Source organism: Megascapheus bottae, chromosome 13 (genome assembly GCF_031878675.1).
Source record: "Megascapheus bottae isolate mThoBot1 chromosome 13, mThoBot2.hap1, whole genome shotgun sequence".
NCBI classification, from domain to species: domain Eukaryota; kingdom Metazoa; phylum Chordata; class Mammalia; order Rodentia; family Geomyidae; genus Megascapheus; species Megascapheus bottae.
Genome location: NC_143521.1, coordinates 8264838 through 8291436, shown reverse-complemented (window position 1 = coordinate 8291436; position 26599 = coordinate 8264838). Strand labels below are relative to the sequence as shown.

General features: G+C 40.4%; 1 protein-coding gene across 8 annotated transcripts in view; it reads left to right on the top strand.

Annotated features, from left to right (window-relative positions):
* The window catches only part of Ptpn13 (protein tyrosine phosphatase non-receptor type 13), a 151298-nt gene extending 124699 nt beyond the window's left edge, over positions 1-26599 (top strand). For 7 of the 8 annotated variants that reach the window (XM_090343266.1, XM_090343265.1, XM_090343263.1 and 4 more), the window contains 12 exons: positions 436-497; positions 3913-4006; positions 6592-6726; positions 7378-7448; positions 11221-11276; positions 15383-15486; positions 16578-16726; positions 18031-18121; positions 20833-21167; positions 22601-22816; positions 24215-24277; positions 25923-26599. In XM_090343266.1, the coding sequence (XP_090199392.1) occupies positions 436-497; positions 3913-4006; positions 6592-6726; positions 7378-7448; positions 11221-11276; positions 15383-15486; positions 16578-16726; positions 18031-18121; positions 20833-21167; positions 22601-22816; positions 24215-24277; positions 25923-26018 (1472 nt within the window). In that variant the 3' untranslated portion in view covers positions 26019-26599. The remainder of the gene's footprint in view (positions 1-435; positions 498-3912; positions 4007-6591; positions 6727-7377; positions 7449-11220; positions 11277-15382; positions 15487-16577; positions 16727-18030; positions 18122-20832; positions 21168-22600; positions 22817-24214; positions 24278-25922) is intronic. The other variant, XM_090343260.1, reaches the window with a different exon arrangement.

The window sequence follows — 26599 nt, the reverse complement described above, 5'->3', positions numbered from 1 at the left end:
TTTTTCTGTGCCAAAGGGACAGCATTGATGAAATGAGATGAACATTTACTATCTTCAATACCAAGGTTCCAAGGTGAAAATAATTTAGGAGCTGTGGCATCTGTCCCATTCAGTAGGAATCATTTCTGTTCCATATCTCACTTGAATCTTTCAGTCCCAAACAAACTGAACTGTTTTAAGAAAGTAGCTTTTTTCTTTGGGAAAAACCCATCTCTCGTATTTTGGTCTATTTATTTGTCTTTTTTTTTTAATCATTGTAGTATGTTCTCTTCTACTATACTAATGAAAATAATGTCCTCAGTAATGTGGGTTTTGTTTTCACATGAATGGGAGTTTTTGATGTAGCCATGTGTTCAGAAATTTCTGTCCTCATGGATCTTTAATCCTTTTCCGCATCTCTCATTGTTTTGACTGGCTTTGTGCTATTCCTTTCAGGGAGTCATAGTGTGGAGCCTTGTGGCCTGCCTGCCCTCACTCCAAGGCACTCTTTCTCCCAGGCAAGTGAAAGACCGCCATCTTCAGTGTTTCACCTCCTTGTCTGAACAAGCAGATCCTTTGTATTTGGAACCAAACTGATGTCCCACTTAAATAGTTGACATTTTTTAGCTGTGTGTATTGATAATAAAGAAATATTTGGGAAAATTTGCAAGCTTTGCTAAGTAAAATCACACAACATAGAATTAACCTGTATCCTTTGGCACAGACTCTGCTATAGATAACTTAGTTTAGAGTTTTTTGTTTTGTCTTAATTGGTGTGTACACTGTTTCTGCTATCTCTCAGGCCACAGGATGAGGAGAGGGTTATGTAGGACAAAAGTGCCCCTTTGGTGGCTGACATATATAATTCCAACTACTTGGAAGGCAGAGATTGGGAAAACTACTTCAAAGCCCACAATGCCTCCCCCCCCCCCCCCCGCCCCACAAAAAAAAAAGACTTCTTCAGCTCAACCAATAGCCTGGGCATGATGGTGCACATCTGTGACCCCAGCAGCTCAAGAAGCATAGATAGAAGAATGTAATATGAGCCGGGCGTCTGTGGCTTATGCCTGTAATCATAGCTACTCAGGAGGCATCACAGTTCAAAGCCAGCCCAGGCACAAAAAGCCTGTGAGACTCTAATTAACCACCAGAAAACCACCAGAGGTTGCGCTGTGGTTCAAGGAGTAGTTCACTCACCTTGAGCTGAAGAGCTCAAGGACAGCGCTCAGGCCCAGTGCCCCACAACCGATCCAAAAAAAGAGAAAAACCTATTCCAAAAATAACTGAGCAAAAAGCCTTAGAGGCATGGCTCAAGTGATTAAGCATCTACCTCTCAAAAGTGAGGTTATTAATCGAGGACCATCCAAAAACAATTGCTCCTTTGGGTTAATGATGGCCAGAAACAACTGACCAATGGATGAATGTTAAATCTGTGTTACTAATAAAGAAAAACTGCAGTGATTAGAAAAATAGGTCTACTTCCTTTTGAAAGATTTAGGAAATGTTTACTACCTAGTAAAATAAGAGGTTAATCATTTAAGATTAACACACAGAAGTCTGGGAGTCATTTTACAAAACCTTTTTTTCTTTTTTTTCTTTTTCTTTTTTTAATTGTGGGACTTGAACTCTGGGCCTGGGCATTGCCCCTGAGTTCTTCAGCTCAAGGCTTCTGCTCTATCACTTGAGCCACAGTGCTACTTTCTCACAAAACTTTTTAACATATGATAACTTTTTCTTCATTCACTTAAGTTTCCTTGTGTGCACATTTATTTGGCTTTTATTTTTATGATTTTCGTTCTGGCATGCAATATAAATTTCTAAAGTGTTGGCAGCTGGATTTTCATTTTGTTGTATTATTTTATGCATATACTCCTGTATTGAACCTCACTACTCTTGGTGGCATTTAATAAATGCTTGCATTTAATGTAAAATGTATACTTTCTTGCTCTGCATAATGAATTGCTCTTCTAGTAAATTGAAAAATCTTATCTCAGTAGGAATCTAGACATTATTTAATGTAAAAGAAGATAACTAAAAGGAGCCCATAATTCTTTGCCTCTCATGTTATCGCACACTGGTGACTTAAGCAATTCCTATGATACTGAAGCAAAAGAAATGTTAAGGCAGAAATTACTATGACACAAAAATAAAAATGTCTTTATATATATATATTCACACATACACACACGTTTGGATTATGCTATAGTAATATTCTGTTTATTCATGAGACCTTTAATTACACATGGCTGAAGCAACAAATTATGTATGCATTTCTAGTGTTACTCATGCTGTATAGTACTTGTTTTCTTTTTAAATATCAGCATGTTGTTAAACTAGAGAAGATAGCATTTCTGCTAAATTAACACGAAACTCTAGACCCCAGAGTGTTTATGGTCTGTGGTTGCCAACACGTCTTATTGGTGTTAAAAATCATCTAGGAAGTATCCCTGGCAATGTTCTATCCTTGAATTCTGATGTCCACGCATTAAATTCTCATGAAAATTGGCCCTTCACAATCCACTGAAGCTCTTTGGCATTATTATATCACTGGTTTATGAAGAATTCTGTTCCATCTACCATGTACCCTCTTATCTTAAGAAAATTTAGACCTTCAATATAAACCACAATTTTTAATTTGTACAAATGTATTTTAATTTTCCCTAATGATTTTTACATCTTGCCCATTTTTTTTTTCTGCTATACTTCAGTATCACTGTACCACCAAATGACCTTACGGCCCATTTACTTTTTACAGGCTCCATGAAAAATCTTATCTCAGTAGGAATCTAGACATTATTTAATGTAAGAGAAAATAACTTAGTGATCAGAAGCCCATAATTCTTTGCCTCTCATCTTATGCTCCATGAAGTGCATCACTGCATTACAAAAGTACATTCTGTTCAATGAGTATATAATAATAATATAGTTATAAATCAACTGAAATTTTTTTAAAATTCACATTGGAAAACGTTTATACCTAAGAAATCAGATCACTAAATGAGCACATACATCCATATGTGTCAGCTTCATATATAGTTGAGAGGCTGAAATAGGAAAGTTACAAACTCAAAGCCAGCCTAGAACACAAAGGAAGATCTTTGTCTTTAATGGTAGGGCGTCATATTTTCTCTGAGCTCTTTTTGTAGTTCTCTTAAATATTTTTAATTTAATAATTATATTTTATTGTCGAGGTGATGTATAGACGGGTTAGAGTTACATTTGTCAGGTACATTACTTCTTAAACATTGATATTCCTTCTCTCCCTCCCCCCTCTGTAAACTTTTCTAAAATGTTCTTTGTAAGACAAATACTTTAAAATATATCTCAAGTAATGCATGGTCTCCTTGATAATGTGGATATTAGATCCAAACAGTACAAGAGCTATGACTCAATATTTGGGTACCCAAGGTTATGGACATGGTCTTGGAGATATAAACATAATTACATAGACATAAAAATCTGATGGGATATATACTCCATAGACATAATATTTTATTTTATAGATTAATATGTATCTATGATATACAAAGCCTTAGCTTAATTTTAATTATGTTCTAAAATCTATGTACCAGTGATTACATATAGAGATTCCCATCTTGAATACTTGTTTGTTAAACATGACATTTGAAATATGATATAAAAATCAGTGTTAAGAAAATTTTTTAAACTGCCTCAAGTAAGAGAAATACTATTCATTTCTTTCAGTAATTCAAATTTTATGTTACTATTTTGAGAATACCTAGAATAAAAATTAATCTTTACTTAGTATTCCCTAATGTTTTTGCTGAAAATTGATGTCACCTTTGCACATGTAATTGCAGTGTGTATACAGTGTGGAAAGCAACAATGTTTACTCCCCACCACCCCCTTACCTATTTATTAGCAAACCAGTACTAACCTGACGATTTGCTTTGCTTTACATTTATACATTAGGTTAATGGGCAAGAAATAACTGAATCCTTGTATACTGAAGGAAAATGTTCTATTTCTCAGCAAGAGGAATCAGCCGTCCTCACTGAACCCAAAGGTAATTTCACAAGTCATCTATGCAGGAAGGGAAAGGGGACAAAACCATGAGAAAGGGTATCAATGTGTGAGAAGTAATGCACCTACTACCTGGTGAATGTAACCGTAACCCCTCTATATATTACCCTGACAATAATAAATAAATAAATCATCTACTTTAATGCTCTAAAATTTCAAGCAACAAGGCAAAATTTGTATCTACTGTTGTTACTGTCACTTTAGAAGAATAGGTTATTATTCAAATAAATTGAAGAAAATAGAATGTAAAATCACTACCATCTGTGATTTTTTTTTTTTCCCAATCCTGAGGCTTGAACTTGAGGGCTGCACACTGTCCTTGGGCTTTCCTCAAGGCTGGAGCTCTACCACTTGAGCCACAGCACCACTGCTGGCTGGGTTTCATGCATGTTAGGCAAGCACTCTACCACTAGACCACGCTCCCAGCCTCATCTGTGATTTTTTTTTTTTTTTTTTTTTTTTTTTTGCCAGTCTTGAATCTTAAACTCATGGCTGGGCACTGTCCTTGAACACTTTTGCTCGAGGCTAGCACTCTGCCACTTGAGCCACACTCCCTGCCCTGTGATTTAAAAAAAATAAAAAACTACTTTTGGATCATGGTTCGAAGCTAGCTCAGGCAGGAAAGTTTGTGAGAATCTTATCTCCAATAAACTACTCAGAAAAACCCAGAAGTTGCATGATGGCTCAAGTGATGGAGTGCTCAGTTTGAGGACAGAAACTCAGGGACACCTCAGCTCCCAGGCCAAGTTGAAGCCCCAGGACTAACCAAAAACAAAACAAAAACTTCTTTTAACTGATTGAAAAGATACCTGCTTATTTTATATAGTGGGTTTTATAGTCTATAAAATAACCCTTTATATGCTCTGAATAAAGAAAATGTATATTATCTAACTTGTTATATCCTTAAACTTGGTAACATAATCTCCCTACCCCCTCTGTATACACACACATACATATATTTCATGAACTAATTTTAAAATTAACTTAAGAAAATAAATATCCGCCAGGTGCCAGTGGCTCACACCCGTAATCCTAGCACTCAGGAGGCTGACATCTGATGATCATAGTTCAAAGCCAGCCCTGGCTGTAGCACAGTGACTCAAGTGGGATTGCTAGCCTTGCACTCAGAGAGCCTCAGAGATAACACCCAGGCCCTGAGTTCAAGCCCCGGGACCTGCAAAGAATAAAAAGAAAGAAAGTAAATATCCAATTATTAATTACTCAGACAGGCTTGTCTTTAACATTGATTTTGGTTTATTCTTTAAAAAAGTATATTTATGGGGATTTCGGTTATAGCAGCCTTAGTAGTTTTGGAAGTAAAATGCTTGGGCACAGCTTGGTGGCAGTAGGTCATGCCTATAATCCCAGTTGCAGAGAAGGCTGAAATAGTGTGATCATGGTTCAAAGCCAGCCTGAGCAAGAATGACCAGGAGTCTTATCTCCACAGAAGCACCAAAAATGTCAGAAGTGGAGTTGTGGCTCAAAGGAAAAGCCAGATTTTGAGCAGAAATGCTCAGGGAGGATTTGGGAGCAGGGCCTAGTAAGAGTGCTTGCCTAGCATGCACGAAGTCCTGCGGTTGAGTCCTTGATACCACATTTCCAGAGGATGTCAGAAGTGGTGCTGTGGCTCAAGTAGTAGAGTGCCAGCCTTGAGAAAGCCCAAGGACAGTGCCAGTGCCTAGGCCCTGAGTTCAAGCCCCAGGACTGGCAAAAAAAAAAAATTAATTAAAACTTAAAAAAAAATGTATTTTTTTAATGCTTAGGGACAGGGCCCCAATCCCAAATTCAAGCACCAGACCTTGTACCAAAAAAAAAAAATAAAATGCTTGGGCTGCATTTGTGACCACAGCATCTTACAGGTAGGTGTTTAAACTTAAAAGGACCTAGTAGCCAGGTGCTGGTAGCTCACATCTGTAATCCTAACTACTTAGGAGGTTCCAACTGGGAAGATCAAAGTTCAAAGTAAGCCCAGGACAGAAAATCCATCCAATAAAGTCTTATGTCAAGCCGGGGAATTTGGCCTAGTGGTTAAAGTGCTTGCCTAGCATGCATGAAGACCCGGGTTCGATTCCTCGGTACCACATACATAGAAAAAAGCCGGAAGTGGTGCTGAGGCTCAAGTGGTAGAGCAAGTCTTATGTCAAGCTATCTAGCAAAATGCCTGACTGAAGGCTCAAGAAATAGAAGAACTAGCGGCTGTAATCTTAGCCACTCAAGAGGCTGAGATCTTAAGGATCAGGTTTCAGTGCCAGCCCAAGCAGGCACTTATCTCCAATCAATTACCAAAAACCAGAAGTAGAGCTGTGGTTCATGCGGTAGAGCTCCAGCCTTCAGTGGAAAAGCTAAAGGACAGTGCAAAGGCCCTGAATTCAAACTTCAGTACGGGGGGAGGGGGGAGGGAAAGAGAGAATAGCATTCATGAACGAGAAAACCAAAGAAGAACTTGAGACTGTGAGTCCTAGACCCAAAATAATTACAAAAGTCCCTTGAGTGTTCTAATTGACACTTTATCCTTTTCCCATATTAGTATTTTTAAGTAAGCCCCCATATCAATTACTGTTTTTCAAGAACTGGACATACCAGCTGACATTTATGATGATCCTCAAGAAGCTGAAGTGATCCAATCTCTGCTGGATGTTGTAGATGAGGAAGCCCAGAATCTTTTCCACCAGAATAATGCAACAGGTGATCCCTGTGTTCCTGGTAGGTGAATAAATTGGTACACTGTGGGATGTAAGAAAGTCTCCAGGGAGCATATCTTTCAATAAACATCAAATATATAAGTATTGCCCTATCCTCAATTATTAGGTAATATTTCAAAAATAAAACAGGATTTATTGTCTAGTTTTTTCTTTTCTATGTGTGTGTATCCTTAACACCATGCCTTACATTTCTAGAAATCCCAACATTTTCCCTTCTATTGAGACCAAACTATTGTTAAAGCAGTGCAACCTTGGGAGTGTGACCAAGTGATAGTGTGCACACCTAGAATGCACAAAGCCCTGGGTTCAATTCCTCAGGACTACATACACAGAAAAAACTGGAAGTGGTGCTGTGTCTCAAGTGACAGAGCACTAGCCTTGAGCAGAAAGTGTCCAAGGACAGTGCCCCAACCCTGAGTTCAAGCCCCAGCCAGGACTGGCAGGGAAAAAAAAAAAGCACTATAATCTTAGAAGATAAGAGATGAAGAGATGGAATTTTAAATTGATACAGGCCACATCTACTGTTTTGTTTTGTTTTTGGCACTTGCACCTAAGCCCCAACCTTAGTATTTCCTGCCTTTTGTGGGTGAATGTAAAATTTCTGCTGTGCCATAGTTTCATTCGGTCATCCTTGCCTGTGTATCTGTCCCAGGTACACTGGTGGCAGATGGAAGAGAAGATACAGACTGCGATGGTTCCCCTTTACCCGAGGACATCACTGAGGTGAGGTGACACCACCACAGACCACAACAGTACACTTCCTTACATTGTGTTTTAATCCAGAAAGTGAAATGATCAAAATTGGTTGCTCATTTTACAGAGGAATCACATGTAGAGGGTAATAGAGACTCATTTTTTTCATACCATGAAAATGTCATCTTGTCCCAGAGATGGAAATGAAGGATGGGGGTGAGGGTAGAAGACCAGTAGTGGGCCTGCGCCTGCACTTAGCAGTCAGCACCCTTCTGCAAGATGGAGACATACACAGGTCTGAATGAAGTGAGGCGATCATGGCAACCCACCGCTGCCATGGATGCAGCTGCCCATATAGAAGATCATGAGACTCCAGCACTGTGCTGTGTCCTTCCTGATGCCAGAATCTAGTCTGGCATGACTGCCAAGCTGTGAGCCTTTAGGATGAGGCACGTGCATGCCACCACCCTGCATGGTGGGAAGCTGCCCGGTGCTGTCAATGGAGAGGATGACTGGGGAGCGCTCTGGTCTCTGTCACTGCCAGTGGCAGTAATGAGGACTTGCAGAACTTTTTTCCTTTGTGCTGAAATGGAGACAACATGAGTGGTCACGTTGTGCAAAGGGAAACTCGCCTCTGTGATGGACTTCAGATTCTCAGCTGACTTGCCTGTCCTGAACCGACCATCTCAGATGGCTAGCACGCTTCAGGACTCCTCCCCTGCGGGAATCAGGGACCCACTCACTCCAAATGGTCAGCCAGTGCCGAGTCATGGATGTGGCCTTGGCCTCAGGCTCAGCAAGTTCACAACTCTTATCTCAGGGATTGGGAGGCCGAATACCATTAGAAAAGACTATGGAGACTGCATGGAACATTTCTGCAAGAACAGAGACAAACTGACAAGAAAACAGCAGCTTGGTTTATATGTTACAGATGATGGGGAGTTTTTGTTTGGTATTTATTATATAGCATAATTTAAATTGTCGTCTAAAGCAACAAGAACACTATTTGGCAGAAAGAAAGAAAAGAAAAGAAACGACCAGGCCTGGTTACTTACTATCCTAGTTACTTGGGAGGATGAGATCAGGAGAATCATGGTTTAAGACCAGCCTAAGCAAAAAGTTCAGGAGACACCATCTCAACAGAGAACAATGTAAATTATACAGTAAATGCCAGTCCTGGGTTCGATTCCTCAGTACCACATACATAGAAAAAAGCCGGAAGTGGTGCTGAGGCTCAAGTGGTAGAGCTCTAGCCTTGAGAAATCCCAAGGACAGTGCTCAGGCCCTGAGTTCAAGCCCAGGACTGGCAAATAAATAAAGTAAAATAAAAGTTCAAATTCATAGGGAAAATACTTCTACCAATTATTAGGAAATACTATATAATTTGTCTACCCCAAAAGTAAAGCTAGCTCTACAAGTTTTAGCATTGAAAACTGAGGCTTAAAATCGAAAGCAGGAGGGCCGGGAGTTTGGCCTAGTGGTAGAGTGCTTGTCTAGCATGCTTGAAGACCCAGCCAGGTTCGATTCCTCGGTACCACATACATATAGAAAAGCCAGAACTGGTGCTGTGGCTCAAGTGGTAGAGCTCCAGCCTTGAGGAAAGCCCAAGGACAGTGCTCAGGCCCTGAGTTCAGTCCCCAGGACTGGCAAAAACAAAAACCTTCTGGGGCCAGAAGTTTGACCTCGTAGTAGAGTGCTTGCCTAGCATGCATGAAGACCCAGGTTCAATTCCTCAGTACCATATACATAAGAAAAAAGCCAGAAGTGGTGCTGTGGCTCAGTAGTAGATCTCTAGACTTGAAAAAGTCCAAGGACAGTGCTCAGGCCCCGAGTTCAAGGCCTAGGACTGGGGGGAAAAAGTCCATAAACAGAGTAATAAATTAGCACTTCCTGGAAGAGGAAACGGGATGCCTGATTTAGAATTGACCTTAGTGGTAACAAAACAAGAAAATAATTACTATCCCTTGCCCTTATGTAAGAAGTGAAAAGCAAAGACATGAAGATGAATATGTAAGGAACAGCAAGAATTCTTGATTAATTAACTGAAGATGCTTCAGCTACTATTTGAATATATTCATCTCTCTGTAATAGGACATGAATAATATTCGTAGGAAATAATTCAATATGTAGCAAATTAATTGCACCGCACTCAAAAGATATAAAAATGATCAGCAAATAAAAAGTGCCCAACTTCTTCAGCCATGAAGGAAATGTCACTTCAATTTCATCTCATTTCAGTCAAGATGGCCATCTTCAATCATAAAGAAAACCAAATGCTGGTGAGGATGCAGAGAAAAGGAACCCTTATGCACAGCTTTGGGAATGTAAATTAAGGAAGCCACTATGAAAATCAGTATGTACTTTCCTCAAGAAACTAAGAGGAGTTAATTATGTGACCCAGCAATGTGACTCCCATATCCAAAGGACTGTAAATAAAGATACAGTCAGGGGCCAGAAATGTGGACTACTGGCAGATGCTTACCTAGCATGCATGAAGACCGGGTTCGATTCCTCGGTACCACATAATAGAAAAAAATGCCAGAAGTGGTGCTGTGACTCAAGTGGTAAAGTGCTAGCCTTGAGAAAGCTCACAGACAGTGCTCAGGCACTGAGCTCAAGCCCACGACTGACCAGGATATAGCACCTGTTTATTCACAACAGCCAACCTGTGGAATCCACATAGGTGCTCCTTAACTGCTATGAATGAATAGAAGATGAAATATTAATCAGCCATAAAAAAGAATGACATTCTTTCATTTGTATGAAAATGGATGGACCTGGAAATCATTGTGTTAAGCAAAATAAGCCAAGTTTCAAAAGATAAATATTACATGCCTCTCATGAAGTAGCTAAAGTCTGCGTGTGTGTGTGTGTGTGTGTGTGTGTGTGTGTGTGTGTGTGTATGTGTGTGTGTGTGTCATTTGTGCACAACGAAGATGTGTGAGACTGAGCACAAGCTGGAGGGTGACAAAGGGAAGAAGGATGGTGAATGATACTGAATTACACTATATAGTGTAATGAAACACACTAAAAAATGTAGAGCATGGGGCTTAGGACCCACCCAATAGTCAGCCAGATCTAAGGACCATGCATGGTTCAAAGCCAGCCTAGGCACTAAAGTCCGTGAGACACTTATCTCCAATTAATCACCAGAAAACCAGAAGTGGTGTTGTGGCTCAAGTTGCAGAGCGGTAGCCTTGAGCTGAAGAGCTCAGAGAAAGAGCCCAGTCCCAGAGTTCAAACCCTAGGACTGACAAAAAAAAAAAAAAAAAAAATGGGGAGCATGTGTTGGAGAGCAATAGAGGGACCAATCCCATAGAGATACCATGCTCATTTATGAAAGTGGCAAGACTTTGCAACTCACATTTATCATTAACATTTTTTAAAGTTATGAAAAAAATGCTTCAGCCACTATTGAGTATATTAATTGTGTATGTGTGTGTGTGTGGCATATACATGCATGTGGTTGAATGTATATAATCATTGGATGAACCATAACAGTAAATGTAGGAAATAATTCACTACTAAAAAACATAAATTGTTGGGACAGGAGTTTGGCCTAGTGGTAGACTGCTTGCCTAGCATGCACAAAGACCTGAGTTCGATTCCTTGTTAACATATAACATACAAAAAGCTGTGTCTCAAGTGGTAGAGCTCTAGCCTTGAGAAAACCCAAGGACAATGCTTAAGCCCTGAGTTCAAGGCCTAGGACTGGCCCATAAATAAATGAATGAATGAATAAATAAATAAATAAACAAACAAACAGTTTAATTTTTTATATAATTTGATTTTTTTATTGTAGGCTATTAAAATGAATGGCTGTAAAGAGTATTATGAAGGAAAAGTAAGCAGTGAAAGGTAAGAATAATTTTTTTCAAAAATAATCTTTAACTATTATTTTTTTTTTTTTTTTTTTTTTTGCCAGTCCTGGGCTTGAGCTCAGGGCCTGAGCACTGTCCTTGGACTTTCTCAAGGCTAGAGCTCTGGCACTTGAGCCCCAGCACCACTTCTGGCTTTTTTTCTATGTATGTGGTACCGAAGAATCGAACCCGGGTCTTCATGCATGCTAGGCAAGCACTTTAACCACTAGGCCAAACTCCAGGCCCTAACTTTATTATTTTAAGTAGTTGAATAAAGGAGTTTCAATTCATCAAGTCAATATGAGTGTTCATTAAATACACTGAATATTTCCTTTTGTTTTTCAATAAAATGAAAATTGAATAAATTAGAAAGTATGGGTAAATATTGTTTTCAGGTTTGAGTCACAATAAGGTTCTTTTGACATACAAAAAGGTGTTTATAGGGCCGGGAATTTGGCCTAGTGGTTAAAGTGCTTGCCTAGCATGCATGAAGACCCGGGTTCGATTCCTAGGTACCACATACATAGAAAAAAGCCAGAAGTGGTGCTGAGGCTCAAGTGGTAGAGCTCTAGCCTTAAGAAAATCCAAGGACAGTGCTCAGGCCCTGAGCTCAAGCCCAGGACTGGCAAAAAAAAAAAAAAAAGGTGTTTATTTTACTATTATTTTAAAAAATCAGTGTATTGTGGGGTGCAGTGGCTCACACCTATAATCCTAACTACTTAGGAGGCTGAGATTTGAAGATCACGATTCAACGCCAGCCCAGGCACTAAAGTACAAGAGACTCTTACCTACAAGTAATCACTAGAAAACTAGCTTTTTCTGGTAAGAGAAATTGAACCCAGAGCTGTTTGCTTAGGAAGAAAATTGATACTAAAACCAGGAAAGTATTAATAAAGTCACAAGTACAGATTTTTTTCTTTTTGGTGGGTCATGGAGCTGGAACTCAGCCTGGGTGCTGTCCCTGAGCTCTTCAGCTCCAGGCTACTACCCTGTCCCTGGGCCTGGGTATTGTCTGTGAACTCTTCAGCTCAAGGCTGCCATCCTACCCTTGAGCTAAGCCCTCCTTCCTGTTTTCTAGTGGCTAATTGGAGATAAGAGTCTCAGATTCTATTGTGCCTGGGCTGGTTTTGAACCTTGATCCTCAGATCTCAGCCTCCTGAATAGGGAAGATTACAGGTTTGTGCCACCACACCCGGCTTAAAGTCACAATTACTGTTTTTTACCTAATAGCCACATGGAAGTATCCCAATGCTTTGTTAAAAAGGTGTGGGGAATTACATAGACATAAAAATTTATCACCCTATAGACATAATGTTTTATTACATAGATTAATATGTATCTATGACATACAAACTCTCAGCCTAATTTTAATTATGTTCTAAAAATCTAAGTGCCAGTAATTGAATATAGAGATTCCCTTCTTGAATACTTGTTTGTTAAACACATCATTTGTAATATGATGTAAAAATGTTAATAAATTCTTCAATTAAAAAAAGAAGGTGTGGGGAGCTGGACTCAGTGGCTCATGCCTGTAATCCTAGCTACTCTGGAGGCTAAGATCTGAGGATCCAGGTTGGAAGCCAGTTCCAGCACTACAGAATCTGATACTTTTATCTCCAAGTAACTACTAGAAAATGGAAAGTGGGGATGTGGCTCAAGGGATAGAATAATAACCTTGAGCTGAAGAGCTCAGGGACAACATCCAGGCCCAGAATTCTAGCTCCACAACCCACCAAAGAAAAAAGAAATAGAAGTTGTGGGGTAGAAGAGGAAACGTCAATTAAGTATAGTCTCTTGGAGAGGCAAATTAGAAATACAATTAAAATATCACAGTATTAGTTCCATTTGAATATACAAAGACAGCATAATTATAACATTGTTTAAAGTAGTGAAGCACCAAAAGAGAGACAGTAAATTAAGGTGTATTTATATAATGAAAAGCTGAAAAACTGTTAAAAAATAGAATACCTGATAGAAGGATCTTCTATCAATCTGAAGAATCTTTAGACTGTTCTTACAGACACAATGTGTATTACCAACCTCATCCATTTACAACTTGCGAATGATTTCCTCTAAGTTGGAGCAGGAAACCATCCACCATAAAAGTAACAACACTGTTGATCTGTTATTGACATTTGGAAGCACAAGTCCATGTTCTGCTTTCATGTTATATGTTAATGTATCAAATATGTACTCTGCTTAGTTTCCTAGACTATCTGAAAAGTTACGTTCAGATTATATGTAATGCTTGTCTATCTCGTGTTTGCACAGAATATTATTCTACCTAGTTTATCTCCTTTATTTGGTCAGTTGTGGGGCTTGAACTCTGGCCTGGGCACTGTCCCTGTGCTCTTCAGCTCAAGGCTAGCAATCTACCACTTTGAACCACAGTGCCCTTTGGTTTTCTGGTGGTTAATTGGAGATGAGAGTCAATCTTTGGTGCCCAGGCTTGGTTTGGACTATGATCCTCAGATCTCAAGTGTCCTGAATAGCTAGTCACTGGTGCCCAGCTCTAGTTTATCTTTTATAGTTATCTATCTCACCAAAGATGGTGGGGTAGGTTAGTTTTCCATCACTGTAACAATATACCAGATAGGAAGGTTTGTTTTGGCTTCCAGTTTTATAGTTTTTAGTCCCTGGCACTTGGCCACATTACCCTGGGGCTATAGCAAGACAATATTTCATGGTGAAGGGTCCAGGAGTTTGGCCTAATGGTAGAGTGCTTGCCTAGCATGCACAAAGATCCAGGTTTGATTCCTTGGTACCACATATGTAGAAGAGCCCAAAGTGGTGCTGTGGCTCAAGTGGTAGGGCACTAGCCTTGAGAAAGCCCAAGGACAGTGCTCAGGCCCTGATTTCAAGCCCCAACACTGGCCAAAAAGAAAAAAAAAAGAATTTCATGCTGAAACATGATAGAGTAAAGCTCTTCCCCTTGTGGTGGTCAGGAAGAGGACGCAAGAGAGTGAAGAGGGCTCAAAGACATATGCCCAAATTCCATATTATCCAAACCCCATTTTTATGGGCTTGGAAGACACTTAAGATCCAAACCAAAACAAGAGACACTTGTGGTGCACCCCTAGAATAACAAGAAGTTGCATTGAGTTTCATTACATTAAGAGAAACTAGTATGGTCCTGCCTCTAATTATAGCAAAAGATTGCCCATTGATAGGGACTTCTGGAAGTAACTTTAATCCATACAATGCAATAGAGGGAAGCTGCTATCAGAACTGGAATCACTTAGCCATACTGAAGGATGAAAATTCAATTGTCACCTTCTCTATTCCCAAAACACTCCTTCAATCAAAGACTTGTAATCTGTCTTCAAATAAATTTATAACTATTAAGCTATTGTGTAACGTCAGATTGATTTACGTCTAGCAATAAATTGAAGACTGAGGACTTGAGGCTACGTGTGTATTTGAGGACAGGGTCTCTCACTATGTTTTCCAGGCTGGTCTCTAACTCAGGGCTCAGTCTTCTGTCTACCTTAGCCTCCTGAGCAGCTGGACTATGGGCATGTACCACTATTCCAAGCTTGGATTTGATTAAGTCAGGAAATATATTTTAAAATACTATAGTTGGTAATTTCTTGCAAAACAAGTAAATGGAGGCATGATACTTAGTTTTTTGTTTTGTTTAGCTAGTCCTGGAGCTTGAATTCAGGGCCTGAGCACTGTCCTTGGACTTTCTCAAGGCTAAAGCTCTACCACTTCATCCACAGCACCACTTCTGGCTTTTTTTCTACGTAGGTAGTACCAATGAATAGAACCTGGATCTTGGTACATACTAGTCAAGCACTCTACCAACTAGGCCAAACCCCCACCCCTATTTAGATGTATTTTAGAGACAAAACCAAAATGTTGCTTGTTGGGAGCATGGCCTAGTGGTAGAGTGCTTGTCCAGCATGCATGAAGCCCTGGGCTTGATTCCCCAGTACCACCTACACAGAAAAAGCCAGAAGTGGTGCTGTGGCTCAAGTGGTAGAGTGTTAGCCTTGAGAAAGCCCAAGGACAGTGCCCAGACCCTGAGTTCAAGCCCCAGGACTGGCTATTAATTAATCAATTAAGTAATTAAAATGTTGTGAATATGTTTTGTTGGCACAGCTTGACTCAGAAGTCACAGCCAAGAGAGGCTGGTGAAGATGGGGTGGCATGGGGAAGTAGAGATGCTCAAGTGCCAACACCCAGCCGTGGAGATGTGGAAAAAGGCAAGTTCATGACCAGGTTTTCATTCCTAACTAAATAGGAATATGAGTATTGGCAAATGACTTTTTTATCAGTCATAGGCCTTGAACTCAGGGCCTGGGCTGTCTCTGTGCTCTTTTGCTACGGGCTCACACTGTACTCCTTTGAACCACAGCACCACTTCCATTTTTATGTGGTTCACTGGAAATAGAGTCTCATGGGGACTTTTTTACTCAGAATGGCTTTGAACCAAGATCCTTACATCTCAACTTCCTGAGTAGCTAGGATTACAGGAGTAACCTACCAATGCCTGGCAACAAAGTTGTGTTATTTTACCAAATGTATGTAAATATATAAATGAAACATATTCAATTTATATAGAAAATTAAAAAGTAGCCACAAACACCAGTATTCAGTTATATAGCCAAATTATTTACACAGTTGTAGTTTGAAAATTCTCAGTAGCTTGGAGTAAAGAGCGTAAATAAATGTGTAAATACTTTAACTAGAAATAAAACATTACAGCTTTGCCATTTTTGAATGAGAAATCAGGACACATTGTATCTGAAGTTAAATGGGTGAAGTAAAGTGGAAAATTACCTTTTGCTCCCAGCCTCCTTTACTAGGCATTTGTGGCTCACACCTGTAATGCTGGATACTTGGGGAGGCTGAGTTTGAAGCCAGCTTGAGCTGGAAATTCCAGAAGACTGTTATCTCCAGTCAGCTACCAAAAACCTCAGGGATACTCCCCAGGCCCTGAGTTCAAATCTCAGAGCTGCACAACAAGAGAGAAACAAGTCAGCTGATTTACTACTGCCTTTTTTTTTTTAACTGTGGCAGTGGAAATATAGCATTCTTCTCAATATTTTATTTCTCTTATTTCATTTTTTCGTTCAAGTGGTAGAATATTTGCCTTGCTAATGCGGTGACCTTAGTTCAAACCCTAGTACCACCAAAAGTAAATAAATAAAGTCTCTTTCCTCCTTCTTTAGTTTAGTATAAATATCCCTTCTTAAAAAATAGATGAGCTGAGCAATAGGTCACATTTTTTTCGCTGATTGGTTGGAACAGTTCTGGGGAATTGTCTGAAGCAACATCTGCTCTTTCCTACTAGATCACCGCTTCCTGACGCATGAGGAGCTCGCTGCCCTCCCCATCGTCAGAGTGCTTCCCTCAGGCAAGTACAGTGGGGCCAACTTAAAATCCATCATTCGAATGTTACGAGGTTTACTCGACCAAGGCATTCCTTCTAAGGAGCTAGAGGTAAGTGGCACCTGTCAATGTTGTTCTTAGTAGTCCAGGGTTAGGGATGACTTTGAAGGCTGTAAACTATTACTTTCTAGCTCGATCTGTAGTTCATTTATTTTCAACTGTAAAAATATCAGCACATCTAACCCTAAATTAACTTTCCCAACTTGAGTCCTAATAGGGTTGACTTAAGGAGATTATATTAATGAGTCCGAATTTGATACATTTCCCGGAGACTAGCTGCCCTGCCTCATACATAATGATAAAGACTTAGGATGTGCATTAAGGAAAAGGAAAGAAGAAGGAAGGGGAAAAAATGATCAATTCCACCTGTCCACTAAAGCTCTACGGCTTGTTCTTTGTCGGCACTTGTATGCAATGCAGCCTGGCTGGAGAGCCAGTGTCAGCCGCAGTGTGAGAGCACACTGCATTCTTGAGGCAGCAGCCATACTTACCTGAGGGAGAGAGAAGCAGCCACACTGTGGTTTGGGGGTAACCTTGCCCATTCCCCTCAAACCATGCCACCCTCAGAGAACTTCTGTGACAGCCCTGTTAAGTCGTTTTTGTTTTGAGCTATGACAACAACATAATAAGTTGTTTTGGGGTTTTTTTGGTTTCTTTTCTTTTTTCTTTTTTTCCATTCCTGGGGCTTGAACTCAGCAACTGGGCACTGTCCTTGAGATTTCTCAAAGCTAGCACTCTACCACTTGAGCCACAGAACTATTTCTGGCTTTTTCTATGTACATGGTACCAAGAAATCAAACCAAGGACATCCTGCATGCTAGGCAAGCACTCTACCTTTAGGCCACATTCCTGGCCCTAGTAATTTCTTCGAGGCAGATGACATAGTATTGTTCGTTCTCTTCTTTACTGTTTGTCTCCCAATCAGCTGGGAGCTCCATGGAAATACCCTGCATCTTTCTGGGCATTGTTGTGCACTTGGCGCTTTCTGCAGTGCTCCTTGAGTACTGCATGTTCAGTAAGTTTCGTGCACGTGCTTTTGAATGTAATACCACCTAGACCGCCTGTGGCCCCACACACTGCTCTTCTCAAGTAGAAAACTTGGGATCTAGAATATTATCTCATAAAATTAGTTAATTGTAAGAAATTCAATTAGAGATGCCACATATAATTTAGCACCTATTCATTAGCAAATTAATGCTGATTTTAGGCTTATTTAGGAGGCTACTGTTTCCTAGCACTCGAGTCAACCATGTTTGCCCCATTATATACTCTTCAAAACATGTTCATTTGCTTATTTACTATTCCCCTCTACAAAACTAACCTCATTTCCTTTTTTTTTTCTCCCTTGTTTGTAGAATCTTCAAGAATTAAAACCTTTAGATCAGTGTCTAATTGGACAGACTAAGGAAAACAGGAGGAAGAACCGATATAAAAATATACTTCCCTGTAAGTTCTAATTTGGCTCTAAATTGAATGTATGTTCAATATGTTTTTGTTTTTGTTTTTTTTGCCAGACCTGGGCCTTGAACTCAGGGCCTGGGCACTGTCCTTGGGCTTTCTCAAGGCCAGAGCTCTACCACTTGAGCCATAGCACCATTTCTGGCTTTTTTTCTATGTATGTGGTACTGAGGAATTGAACCCGGGTCTTCGTGCATGCTGGGCAAGCACTCTACCACTAGGCCAAACTCCCAGCCCCTTTCAATACATTTTGATTTAATTTAAAAATTGTATGGGCATCTGTATAAATAATATAAATTCTGATTTTTTTAATCCATTTATTTTATTAATTTTATTTTATTTGCTAGTCCTGGGGCTTGAACTCAGGGCCTGGGTACCGTCCCTGAGCTTCTTTTTGCTCAAGGCTAGCTAGCACTCTATCATCTGAGCCACAGTGCCATTTCTGACTTTCCCTGTTTATATGGTACTAGACAAGCCTTCTACCACTAAGCCACCTTCCTGCCCAAATTTAGGTATTTTCATTAGTAACAATTAAGTTTAGCTGTGCAATGCAAATTCCTTTTTTTAAACTATAAATGCTGAGCATTAGAGAACTTGAAATGTTAAGTACTTTTTAAGAAACTAATCAATGAAGTCAGATATTATGGTGCATAGTTTTAATCGCACTTAAGCTAGTTAGGGTAATACTAAGGAATCAAACCCAGGGCTTCATGTATGCTAGGCAAGTACTGTACCACTGAGACACATTCCTAGCCCTCTGAGATCCTTGTCTCCAATTAATCACCAAAAAGCCAGAAAGAAAGGTGTTACTCAAGTAGTAGAGCACAGCACCAGCATTGGGCAAAACCTAAACGAACCTGCTCGGGCCCTGAGTTTAAGCCCCAGTATCAGCAAGAAAAGAAAAGAAGGAAGAGAGGATGGTGGGGGAGCAGGGGAGGGAGAGAGCAGACATCAGTGATGCCAAGTCAATCATCTTAAGGTCTTTATGAATCAACAGCTTCATTTTCTTGGATTTATGTCACAACCACCATTAATTTATTCTACTTATTTGCAATTAACAGAAATGCAGATAGTATCTAAGACTAGTTAGTAAGAAGCTGGGCACTGGAAGCTCACACCTGTAATCCTAGGTACTCAGGGTGCTGATACAGTTTGAAAGCAGCCTAGGCAGAAAACATTCTGTGAGACTCCACTACCAAAATACCCAACAAAGGGGCTGGGAGTTTGGCCTAGTGGTAGAGTGCTTCCCTAGCATGCACAACGACCTGGGTTCAATTCCTCAGTACCACATACACTGAAAAAAAAAAAAAAAGCCAGAAGTGGTGCTATGGCTCAAGTGGTAGAGCTCTAGCCTTGAGGAAAGCCCAAAGATTGTGCTCAGGCCCTGAGTTCAAGCCCCAGGACTGGCAAAAAAAAAAAATACCCAACAAAAATCAGGCCTGAAAGCCTGAATCAAGAAGTACAGTGTCGGTCTAACAAGTACAAGGGCCTGAGTCCCAACCCTAGTACCAGCAATAATACATAAAATAAAAAGACTCATGATACTACCAGTCTACTTCAGACTTTCAGTTATTTCAGATTCCAAAAGGAAAGCAACAGTTATTTTAACCCTGTTATACCCATTCCACCAAGCTCTGGTGTGGGTTTTTTTTTAATTATGTATAAATATGTATATATAGTTCAAATGCCAACTTCTAACAAATCCTTATAATTACCTTTAGCCACACTTATAAATGAGCGCTTAGGACCCTGTTAATACTAAAATCTCCTGTAATCCTAGCTACTCAGGAGGCTAAAATCTGAGGATCGAAGTTCAAAGCCAGCCCGGGCACTAAAGACCGAGAGACACTTATCTCCAATTAACCACTAGAAAACCAGAAGTGGTGCTGTGGCTCAAGAAGCACTGCAGTAGCTACTCAGGAGGCTGAGCTATGGGGATGGGTGTTTCAAAGCCAGCCAAGTGTAAGGCCCTGAGTTCAAAGGCTAGTACCTCAAAAAAAAAAATTATAACTAGGCAAAGAGGAAATCTACAAGCAAACAAGCTACCTTCTACTTATCAGTTTAAGTACTGTTTTGGCTGCCTCGTAAAAAGGAGGCAATTTAATTGAGTCAGAATTCCTTATGCTAATCAAACTTACAATGAATACTTTAATGGTGTTATAATGGTAATTTTTGTGTTTATGACTGTCATTCAGTATTGTTATTGTCAACACTGAAAGGGTGATGGAGAAGTAAAAAGTTGTTTTTTTCTGTCATTACTAATGTTCTAAATGCATTTATTTCATTTTCTCAACCAAATCTATATAAATAATAAGTAGCAAATTTTACACAGCAAAAATTAAGCAAACTGGGGCCAGGAGCATGGCCTTGTGGGTCAAGTGCTTGCCTAGCATGCATGAAGCTCTGGGTTCCATTCCTCGGTACCACATACACAGATAAGAGCCACAAGTGGTGCTGTGGCTCAAGTAGCAGAACACTAACCTTGTGAAAGCCTAAGGACAGTGCCCAGTCCCTGAGGTTAAGCAAAAAATTAAGGAAACAGCATCTTAGGAATTTAGTAACACGAGCAAGAATAACTATAAGTTAATGTGACAGTGCTATAATTTGAAAGTATACTTCTGTTTGGTATGCTTTGACTCACATTATTGATGAAACTCATTTAGCAATTTCTATCTGTGGTTTTGTGGTGGAATTCACAGATGACGCCACTAGAGTACCCCTAGGAGAAGGCGGGTATATCAACGCCAGCTTCATCAAGGTTGCTGTGGGAAGAGAAGAGTTCGTTTACATTGCCTGCCAGGGACCTCTCCCCACAACGGTGGGAGATTTCTGGCAGATGATTTGGGAGCAAAAATCCACCGTGATTGCCATGATGACACAAGAAGTAGAAGGAGAAAAAGTCAAATGCCAGCGCTACTGGCCAAACGTCCTAGGCAAAACAACAATGGCCAACGACAGGCTGCGCCTAGCTCTTGTGAGAATGCAGCAGCTGAAGGGCTTTGTAGTGAGGGCAATGACTGTAGAAGATATTCAGGTAAGTGAAGTGCATTTTCACATACCAATTTACCTCCTTGCTAAAAACCCGGCCTGGCCATCTCCATGATTCTGTCAGTACATTACTAGATAAAGGCAGGTGACTTCCTGTGGTTTCCTTCTCTCCTTCCATCCCCCCCCCCTTTTTTTTGCCAGTCATAGGGTTTGAACTCAGGGCCTGAGCACTGTCCTTGGACTTTTCTCAGGGCTAGTGCTCAACCACTTAAGCCACAGCACCACTTCCAGCTTTTTTCTATGTATGTAGTACTGAGGAATTGAACCCAGGTCTTCGTGCATGCTTGGCAAGCACTCTACCACTAAGCCACGTTCCCTGCCTCCCCCACTATTTTTGAGACATGGTTTGCTGTTTGTCCCATGGTGGCCTTGAACTCATGATCTTACCACTTCAGCCTCCCAAGTGTTGGGATTACAAGTGTTAACAGGTATTCACCACCACTCCTAGCCAATTTTTATTTCTTATAGTTTTGAGGTTTACCCTCGGGCCTTTTTCTTACTGTGTTGGCATTCTACCACTTGAGCTATCCCCTCTAGTCCTTTTTTTGCTTTATTTTTCAAATACAGTCTCAGTTTGTTTTGGGTTGTTTTGTTTTGTTTTTTGGTTGTGGGGCTTGGACTCTGGGCTTGGGCATTGTCCCTGAGCTCTTCAACTCAAGGCCTTACCCCTTGAGCCACAGTGCCACTTCTGGTTTTCCAGTGGTTACTTGTAGAGGGGTTTCATTGTTATCTCCACTCATGCACATATCTCAATTGACCTCACTTTATTACTCTCCCTACCCCTCCTTCCTTCTTAAAACAACTCCTTTTGTTCATGCATGCAGATAAACTACAAATCCAGGATCTCACCTTCTTACCTGGGGTCAGCAAGGCCAAGATCCTGCTACTTCCATTTCCTGTGTATCTGGAATTACAGGCCATAGCCACCATACCCAAACTTGTGTTTCCTACAGAGGAGTCATTTTTGTCTCCTACATTTTTCTCTTCATCTGACCCAACTTACAGGTTAAAATTTGAAAGGACAAGGCCAGGAGTTTGGCCTAGTGATAGAGTGCTTACCTAGCATAGAAAGAATCCGGAAATGGTGCTAAAGCTCTAGACTTGAGAAAGCCCCAGAACTGGCAAAAAAGAAAAAAGAAAAAGAAAAAAAAATTGAAGGACAGGGGCTGAAAATGTGAGAATGTGGTGGAGTGGTGGAGTACTTGCCTAATATGCATGAAGCCCTGAGTTTGATTCCTCAGCACCACATATACAGAACAAGCCTGAAGAGGCACTGTGGAGTCCAGCCTTACTCAAGAACATTGCCCAGAACTGGCAAAGAAAAAAAAATTAAAAGGACAAAAATAATAATATCTAGAAATAATTATGTATGTAAAATACAGCATGATTATATACTACTTCCTCTGTTCTGGACTTCAGACAGGAGAGGTGCGACACGTTTCTCATCTGAACTTCACAGCCTGGCCAGATCACGATACACCATCTCAGCCCAATGACCTGCTCACTTTCATCTCCTACATGAGACACATCCACAGATCAGGCCCCATCGTCACACACTGCAGCGCTGGCATCGGCCGTTCGGGGACCCTGATATGCATCGATGTGGTTCTGGGATTAATTAGTCAAGATCTTGAAGTGAGTATAAAACAGACACAGAGAGCAAGGAATCAAAAGCAGTGATGCAGCCTGCGGTTCGTTGGTGGGTTTTAGTGACATGCTCACAAGTGCCTTATGCAGAATGGCATCTTTAGGTGTGTGTAAGTTAAGGTCAATATTGTTTGCGCACTTTAGTAACAAAAATATTAAAATATAAAAGAAGAATACTTTTGAACCACAAGATCTTGAGCTTTATCATTATTATTGTTACTTATAAGTGAGGAATGAATACTGTATTATGCAAAGTAATGTAAAATAGTCCATCTATTAAAACAGATCAAGGAAAACCTTGTTTTTAAACCAAAATTAGTATAAAATTCACTTAAAATGCCAGAATGTCTTATATATAATATGTGACTGGTATGTAAAATAACTGATGCTCAGAATGTGGCTTAGTGGTACAGTGCTTGTCTAGCATTCATGAAGCCTTGGATTCAATCCCTCAGTACCACACCACATGAACAAGGAAAGTAAGAAATGGCACTGTGAAGCCAGACTGGGTGGCTCACACCTGTAATCCTAGCTGCTCAGGAGGCTGAAATCTGAGGATCATGGTTCAAAGCCAGCCCGGGCACTAAAGACTGTGAGATGCTTATCTCCAATTAACCACTAGAAACTGGGAAATGGGGCTGTGGCTCCAGGGATATGACGGTAGCCTTCAGCTGAATAGCTTAGGGACAGCACTCAGGCCCAGAGTTCAAGCCCCATTGCCCACCAAAAAAAAAAAAAAAAGAAAAAAAAAAAAAGGTTCTGTCTTACCCTTGGTATGCTATTATGACAACTACAATGATTTAAATAGGACATCACTAAATAGTCTCCCTTGTTTCAGACTATTTAATGTCAACTAAAATCCAAAGATTTAATATTTTAATCTAAAAAGTATGTAAAGAAAACAATTTAGGGCCAAGAGTTTGGCCTAGTGGTGCTTGCCTAGTGTGCATCAAGACCCAAGTTCCATTCCTTGGTAGCACATACATAGAAAAAGCCAGAAGTGGTGCTGTGGCTCAAGCAATAGAGCTTTAGCCTTAAGAATATCCAAGGACAGTGCTCTGGCCCTGAATTCTAGCCCCAGGACTGGCAAAAAAAAAAAAAAGAAGAAGAAGAAAATTCACACTGTTTTAAATTGCATGAAAGTAGTCAAATTTCAAGGGAAGAGAATTTCTGTTAAAGATTTTGAAATAGAATCTACTCTAATTCTTCAAAAGATGGCAAGTAAAAATGCCAAATGATCCACATTATTTTGTCCACCCAGTTTCCCAAAACTCTAAGAAGGGGAAGAGTTAGGAGTGAAATTTATCTAAGCCACTTTCCTATAATCGTAGTCAGTTAATTCATCTGCCCTTGCTATCTGACACATGTTCTCTTTCCCCTGGGCAGTTTGACATCTCTGATTTAGTGCGCTGCATGAGACTACAAAGACATGGGATGGTTCAAACAGAGGTGAGTCTTGCTTAGTGTGGTCTTATTTTTCTTTCTTTTTGCTTGAAGCAGGGTCTTGCTATGAAATTCAGGCTAGTTTCAAACCTGCAGTCTTTCTGCCTCAGGCTCCTGAGTGCTGGGATTATAGGATTTATGGTATATAATTAGTATAGTGATTGTTTTAACAATCCTAGTATTTTTAAAGTTTTGGTTTTTTGTTTGTTTTTTGAGTCAGCATCTCACTGGGTTGTCCAGTCTGACCTGGACCTACAGAGCTCAAGGGATCTTTCTTCCCATTCCAGCCTCATACTCTGGAATCACAAGTATATGTTAATGCCCAGCTTCCATCTTTTTTTTTTTTAAGATTCCCACATGACAGCATAAAATCTACCATTTTATCATCATGGACTTTTTTAAGCATATGAGATAAGTCAGGAAAAGTTAAAATATTTAAGGCTGCCTTTTAAAATATTTCCTTTTAGGCCTAGCACCAGTGGTTCGCACCAGTGGTTCACACCTGTGAACAATACTCTTGAGCACAAAAGCTCAGGTACAGTGCCCAGGCCCTGAGTTCTCAGGACTGACACCAAAATAAATAAATACATTAGTGGCACCACTGAGCATGTAGCATTTCAGCAGAGATGAAGGAGATAAGCGCTAGTGTGTTCAAGTGTGGTCCTGGCTGGCATGCTGGGGAGGAGGCAGGGGAAGGGAGAGGAGAAGAGGCTCCAGGGAAAGTGAAGCCAAGGGAGAAGCCAGGGCTTAAGCTCTTCCGAATGAGGTGGAACTTTTCGCAGGCAGTAGCTGAGTGACACTGTCTGACTCATATTTTACAGGTCCAACCCACTATTATGTCAAACAACAGGAAGGGGTGGGGAATGTGGCCTAGTGGCAAGAGTGCTTGCCTAGCATGCACGAAGCCCAGGTTTGGTTCCTTGGTTTCACACAGAAAAAGCTATATGTGGTGCTGTGGCTCAAGTGGTAGAGCTCTAGCCTTGAGAAAGTCCAAGGACAGTGCTCAGACCCTGAGCTCAAGCCCAGGACTGGCAAAAAAAAAAAAAAAAGAATTCTACCACTTGAGCACCACTTCTAGCTTTTTTCTATGTATGTGGCACCAAGGAATCAAACCCGGGTCTTCGTGCATGCTAGGCAAGCACTCTACCACTAGGCCAAACTCCCAGCTCCTTAAGTAGCTTTTTATCCGTCAAATGATTTAACATTTTAGAACAAGGTAGTTCCAATAAATCTAAAAGAAATTTTATACGTTTATTTTCCATGAATTATCACCAAAGCACAGAAATAGAAATGGTGAGCCAGTCAGCTGCAGTTAGCACTCCCAGCCTCCATCTCGTCCTCCTCTTTTTGTCACACTTTGTCCTGGTATTGTTTATGATACTGTACAACTCTGTTTGAGTAGTTTATTGGGAATAAGAGTCTCATAGACTTTCCTACCCAGGCTGGCTTCAAACCAAGATCCTCAGATCTCAAGGAATACAAGTGTGAGCCACTGGCACCTGACTTGTACCCTGCTTCTCACAGACAGCATTCAAACAAAAAGGTTCCCTTATTCGTAGACTCCCGTAACATCACTACCTATGCACAGGACACATGCGCACAGTGCATCTCAAGTCCTCTCCCCCGCTTCATACTTTCTCCTCCCCTACAGGATCAATATATTTTCTGCTATCAAGTCATCCTCTATGTCCTGACTCATCTACAAGCTGAAGAAGAGCAAAAAGAACAGCCTCAGCTTCCAAAATGACGTGAAAAAAGCAGCCTTCTACATCTCTCTTACTCTACAGCAGACGCCTGCTCCACTCACGCTGAGCGCCGCAGAGCAGCAGGGCCGGCGTGTTGTACGGCGTCCTCTCCTCTCCCTTCGAGAGAGGTATTCTTCCTTACAGCAGATGTCAGATGCTGGATTTATACAGCGACTTTAACCGGTTGGAAGTTATTTAACACTAATTGACGACTTAGCTCATAGGACTAACGACAACATTTGATTCAAGTGGGCTTTGTGACAAGGACGACCTGAGTCTACTATTAATGTACCAATCTTTGTTTATAGCAAAAAAATTTTCCCAGTATTTTAATAAAGTAGAGGTATTTTATAGGGGATACTTGAAACCAGTATTTAAGCTTTAAATGACAATAATATTGGCATAGAAAAAAGTAGTCTATGTTTACTATATCAATTTCTAATGTTTACTATATAGATTTTCTTGTAATATATTTGTATACTTTTTTCATGAAAAGGAAGTTATCAGCTACTGTTTGTAAGGGCATCATCCATTTATAATCCATTATCTCACGTTGTAAATAAAATGCACCTTAAAATATGAA